This window comes from Mugil cephalus, chromosome 14 (assembly GCF_022458985.1).
Source record: "Mugil cephalus isolate CIBA_MC_2020 chromosome 14, CIBA_Mcephalus_1.1, whole genome shotgun sequence".
Classification (NCBI taxonomy): domain Eukaryota; kingdom Metazoa; phylum Chordata; class Actinopteri; order Mugiliformes; family Mugilidae; genus Mugil; species Mugil cephalus.
In genome coordinates this window covers 913,350-919,117 of record NC_061783.1, presented here as the reverse complement: position 1 = coordinate 919,117, position 5,768 = coordinate 913,350, and the positions used below count along the sequence as shown (strand labels likewise).

At 39.2% G+C, this 5,768-nt stretch overlaps 1 protein-coding gene across 2 annotated transcripts; it reads right to left on the bottom strand.

Annotated features, from left to right (window-relative positions):
• Positions 1–1,042: 1,042 nt before the first annotated feature.
• polr1h (RNA polymerase I subunit H) lies at positions 1,043–4,208 on the bottom strand. Of its 2 annotated transcripts, none has more exons than XM_047605727.1 (5): positions 4,067–4,208; positions 3,699–3,818; positions 2,005–2,108; positions 1,806–1,915; positions 1,043–1,733 (listed from the first exon to the last, which is right to left on the bottom strand). In XM_047605727.1, exons 2-5 carry the CDS (start codon positions 3,814–3,816, stop codon positions 1,709–1,711), a joined length of 357 nt encoding a protein of 118 aa, XP_047461683.1. In that variant the 5' UTR covers positions 3,817–3,818; positions 4,067–4,208; the 3' UTR covers positions 1,043–1,708. The 2 variants fall into 2 exon arrangements, with proteins under 2 accessions (XP_047461683.1, XP_047461684.1); XM_047605728.1 differs by having other exon boundaries at positions 3,961–4,174.
• Positions 4,209–5,768: the final 1,560 nt, after the last annotated feature.

Sequence of the window (5,768 nt, the reverse complement as noted above, 5' to 3'; positions counted from 1 at the left end):
TTCGTTATTATTATTATTATTGTGTGTGTGCATTATTATGTATTATTTATATATGTATTTTGTGTGCCCTAATTCATAAATACATATTAACATGGAATGAGGGATAGCTTAATACTGAATGCAGAATGATAATAATAATAATGTATATTTATAAATAGCACTAGGTTGAGTTTAATATAGAACATATAGTAGGTAGGGGGTCCCTACTTAATCTATCGGTTTGGGGGTCCTTGGCCAAAAAAATGTTGAAGTGACCCCAATGTATCATCTGCCCACTTCCTCTGGTGTAAATTCTGTTATAGTTCCTGTGTATAGTCTACTTACATTTAAAGCACAAATCCATCAGTATAATATGTTCAGTCCTTCCATCAATCATTGTGTAAATCTTGTGCACCTGTATATATGGTCTCACCTGTACATTGGTTTCCGTCTAAGTATTGTTCATATGTTATAAAAACAACCTGTACCATACCTCTTATATACAACACTATTTATGCTACATGCACTTACTGCTTCTTGCATTTCTGGTTCGATTCTTAACTGCATTTCATTGCTCTGTACCTGTACAAGTGTAGTAACAACAAAGTTGAATCCAATCCAATCTAAACTTCCAATCTAAAGCTTTACATAATCAAAGCTGTAGAGATGGCAATGGACACATCATCAGTGGGGGGTCTTTGGGTCCTATGAGTTGAGGGGAGGGGCCTCTGTGGATCATCCCACAGATACTTGATCAGTTTGAGATCTAGTGAATTTGGAGGTCGAGTCAACACCTCGTGCTCTTCAGGTTTTTTTTTAGTTGTTCCTAAAGCATTTTTTAAAACTGTTGCTATGGGGTGGGGGTGTCTGGTCTGGTCTAGGTGGGTGGTACATGTCTAAGTAGCATCCACACAAATGCTAGATCCAAAGGTTTCCCAGCAGAACTGTCACAAAATGGTCAGTGTTATTTACTTCCACCGTCAGTGATTTTAATGTCGTCCCCGATCTGTATATGTGGACATCCCATTTTGTGGCATGTGATTTTGGTGTATTAACACATAAATCCAAATCATTTTTTTTATTTTAGCAGAAGCAGTTTTGTTCTAAAAAAACTGAAAATATTAAAGATAACAAAAACTGCTGAGTTGATGTGTCCCAACCATTACTGTACATCATTATCCAGATGAAAAAACACAACTCTAAACAGTGGCCCTGCTTCTTTTGGATGTAGTATTAGGCATGGGGATAATACAGTGCGTCAACATTGCATCTGTAACTTTGTAATGCCTCAAGAATTCAAAACTACTTGACCCAACACTCCAGAGGACACGCAGTTGCGGAAAATGAATGAATGAATTAAATACTTGAACACATTTTACTATAAACAATGTCAAACATATACATTTCTTAAAATCTTAAAATAAAGTTAATTCTAACCTTGGAAATTGTGATTGGGCCAAGAAATCTATTTTTAGAGAGTTTTTCTGTAACTTTCACCTGCACCGCACACAACTCCGTCATTTCCAATGAGAACAGAGCAACAACGTTTTCATGAAAACAGTGAACTCCGTAGTGACTAAAGTCAACTAGAAGCTCTGGCAGAAGAGACAATTCAGGACGATTCTGTGAGGCACATATTCAAACTATGAGCCAAGAAAGGAGGTCAGCTGTGATAAACTTGTCAGCAGATGCATGAAAATGAATTACACAGGGTGAGTCAAATTTCCTCTCAGGAGTCCTCCTTCTCTTGATACCTACAAGAGATAAAATACAATCAACAAACAATCACACACCAGCACAAAAATCGAAGTGTTCATACTGATTACCTGCAGTGTATACAGGTAAAGAAGACAGTCTGCCCTTCATCTGCAGATCTCATCTGCCTGGTGTGGTAAATCATCCCCTCTTTGTTGCAACGAGAGCAGCGTCTATCAATCTAGGGACAGCAGATGATTTTAATACCAGGGCACACAGCTGTTAGCACTGTATGTATAAGTGGGTGAACAGCAGGTAGGCTGCTCTTACCACAGGCCCCTTCAGTTCAGAGTCTTCCCCACCCTCCAGAGCCATAGACGACTGCTCCACTGGGTTGAAGACAATGGTTGAGTGGATCTCTTGGCCTGAGAATTCTGGACCATAATTACATCACAGATTATCCATCAATGCCTGTGGAATTATCACTCAATAATGTACATTATCAGCAGTATGTATTATCCAGTTAAAATTGTTTGCACTGAGGAGTCAAAGGAAGTCTACCTCCTTCCCTTCTCTCCTTATTCGAGGCACTGTCTGGGGTTCATATTTACTCTTTGTTTTACATAGCAGAACTTTTGCTGTGTTTTTAGAGAACACAGCAATAGTGTGCTCCTATGATTCAAATGAAATGGTCGGCATAATGCTCTGCACAGCGCGTCCCGTTAGTTTGATATGATGTAACTTTGTGGGTTGAAGTGGGCACAGTCAAACTTTGTGATAAGTATGCAGCCTTCTGCTTCCTGAAGACACATGGTGTGGTCATGGAAGAGAAGAAGAGAAAGGTCAAATCATTGCCTTGAATCGAGCAGAGAAAACATTTAAGGGAATTGAAGTAGTAACTACTAAAATTGGGTTAAAACTGTCGAACGCATTATTAAAATCTGAAATGATGGTGGAGAACCATCGTCTTCAAGGAAGAAATGTGGTCGGAAAAATATCCTGATTGATTGTGATTGGCAATAACTTAAACATTTGGTGAAATGGTAGAAAAACAACAGCAGAACTCAGGGATACGTTTAATAGTGAAGGTAAGAGCATTTATACACTACAATGTGAAGGGATCTTAAGGGATTGGGACTGAACAGCTGTGTAGCCTTAAGAAAACCATTTAGCAGTGAGGCTAACAGGCGAAAAAGACTTCAACTAGCTAGGGAGCATAAAGATTGAACTCTGGAGGCAGCGAATATAATAAATAAATACAGAGAAGATTAGCACGGCTCCTGCAAATACAAGGTCATGTGGTCTGACGAGTCCAGATTTACCCTGCTGAGTGATCAGGGTAAGAAGAGAGGCAGATGAAGTGATACACCCATCATGCCTATCTTTGGGATGTGCTGGAGAAGGCTTTGAACAGTGGTCAGACTTTCTCATCATCAACACAAGATCTTTGAGAAAAATGAATGCAACACTGGATGGAAATAAATCTTGTGACACTGCAGAAGTTTATTGAAACAATGCCACAGTGGATGCTGCTTTGGGGTTCCAAAGGCGGTCCAATGAAATATTAGAGTGTGTGACCTTTTTTACTTTGGCCAGGCAATGTATAATAATATTACAGAACACTGTCAAATAAGCCACAGATTAATTCATTCACTATACTGTTAATTTAGGCCCATGAGAGGATTTTCCAATTTGTATGAAATAATGAAGTAAATACAAAAGCAGTGTGTTCACCATAAAGCTTTAGTGGTTTGTCCTGACTGACTCTTGACTACTGGGTAATGTAGCGATTCTCTACTTCCCCATTAACACCATTGGATAAGAAAAGGTCACAGCCATCAGGAGGTGTCCAGCTTAGAAAAGGGAGAAAAAAGAGGTAAAACGTGCCCAGGACGCTAACCATGCTAGAATGGCCTCTGTCCCCAGTACTGTCAAACTGCAGTCCCCGGTTCCAGTGCTTATAAAGCAAAGGCTCAAGCAAAGGCTGACTATGTGTTGTGAGTTGTGATGTGATAAGTAGTTACCTGCTACAGAGATGCAGAAAGAGCAGCGGGGGCAGCGAACCGTGTCCGGTATCCCAGGGAGAGGGAGAACGCTCCCACATTCAGGGCAAAAGTTGGGATCACCAGAAAAACACGACATCTCTGAAGGAGTGAAGAAACCAGACAAAAAGCAGAACCAGAGTTCAGGAAAGACTGCTTCTAAAAGTCGCGTTTTATGAAATTCTTCATCAAATTAAAATATCGACGTCAACACGAATTTAAAAACGGGCTTTAATGGACGTACTGGAGAATTTAAAAGACTTGATTCTTGAGCACGTGAGAATAGGAAGTCTTTCATCAACTGCAGTCACTTCAACAGTAATAGTTTTAGAGCGAATGTAGCTATTTACCGGTTTAATGTGTTAGAACGTTCCTCTCAAACAATCCACAGTTCACATGCCACATTAAAACGTCTCAGTTTAACTCCGTAACTCCTGTAGCATCCGCGTGGTTCTTCTTCTTCGACTGACTCTTCTCAGGTAGCAAACGCTTACGAGTACATTTCTGCCACCCTCTGGCGACTGTGTATATTATTTAATTTCATTTCATTTCAATTCAATTCAATTCAATTCAATTTTATTTTTATATCGCATCAATAACAATACAATGTCTCAACACTTTTTACAAAAACTGGTCTGAAACCTCCAGAGCAAGCCTTCTTTGAACAGGAAGAAACCTTGAGCAGAACCCAGCTCATATGGCCTTAGTCAGATGGATATCTGACTAAGGCCATAGCCAGGTAGAAACAGAGAAGAGAGGAAAGAAGAGCAGGAGAAACGAGATAAACATACATCTGTCATAGATACATACATCTGACTAAAACAAACCTGTAAAATCTGACGATGATACAGATACAAGATATAGCTGATGCATATTATCTCAGAGTTTGACCATGAATATAAATAAAACTCTATGTGACAGCAGTAATTCTATTACAAGTGAGTTAGTTGCTAAAATGACTGAATAGAGGCATCATAGGGGTGTCGGAGAATTGTTCATTTAGGTAGGAGTGGATAAGTGTGGGCTATGAAGACTGGGCAGGTTGATGAGACCAAGACAACAGATGCAATATGGAGCTTAAAACACAACTAAAGGCCAGAGACACTCACAATACCTCTGGCAGTGATGTGCACACTTTATTCCTAGTGGTTCTGCAGAACAAGCAATAATTGTGTAACATGTTGTACTGTGTACTCACAAATGCCACAATATTCACATGGAACAGCCTCTGCAAGATTCTGTCATTTCTTCAACTTACACGTACAATGTACACTGTAAAATATAATAAGTTAGAAAAATGCAAATTTGCTGCTTAAAACAAAGGTAAACTAAACATAGTTATTTAATGTTAAAAAAACTGTTTAAACTGTTTATTTTAAGTACTACTTAATTACTACTACTTGAATAGTACAACTAACTTTTATTCATTAAGTTTGTTTAAATTAATCTCATTCATGCACTTGAATCATGGAAAAAAATGTTTGCACAGTAATAGGTCAATCATAATACTTTTATAATACTATGACCTACAGCACACTGGAGGCCATTGTAGACAGAAAAACCCTTGTGGTCTCACCAGGATGCTGGATGTACAAAAGGCTCTCAAAGCTAAGAGCGATGCATTAATGGTACATGCAGAAAGAGTGGAGAAGACAGACGAGGAGAACAACACTGACCCTAGTCTGTAAGATTCATTCATAATGGAATTGCCTCCTTGTAATGTCAGACTTTGAACAGTAAAACATACATTAAAAACATTTACTACAGAGACACCAGCTACATTTACATTGCACTTAAGTAAACATATGTAAAAACTACACAAATTAACTATTTTGAAATCCTTTGAAGTCCTGAAACAGACTAAAATGAAGATCTCTCCTCCAGTCCCTCACCTACCTACACGTCTGTCCACGCCAGCAGAAGACTTCTGGGTGCAGGTCTTTCATGGCAGTCAGGTGGCTGCCCTTGCTTGCAGGAAGGATCTAATGGCAGGTGACAGATATGAGACCTCAAGGTCTTCCTTTGTCTCAGAGTGCGGCCTCAGCTCTGTGG

What these genes read in the sequence shown, in the direction of transcription:
- polr1h (XM_047605727.1), bottom strand. Translation starts at nt 3,816, where the DNA reads ATGTCGTGTTTTTCTGGTGATCCCAACTTTTGCCCTGAATGTGGGAGC. An exon ending in TTTCTGCATCTCTGTAGCAG is followed by an intron (nt 2,109 to 3,698) that starts GTAACTACTTAT and finishes ATTATGGTCCAG; the next exon opens with AATTCTCAGGCCAAGAGATC. An exon ending in TTTACCTGTATACACTGCAG is followed by an intron (nt 1,734 to 1,805) that starts GTAATCAGTATG and finishes TATCTCTTGTAG; the next exon opens with GTATCAAGAGAAGGAGGACT.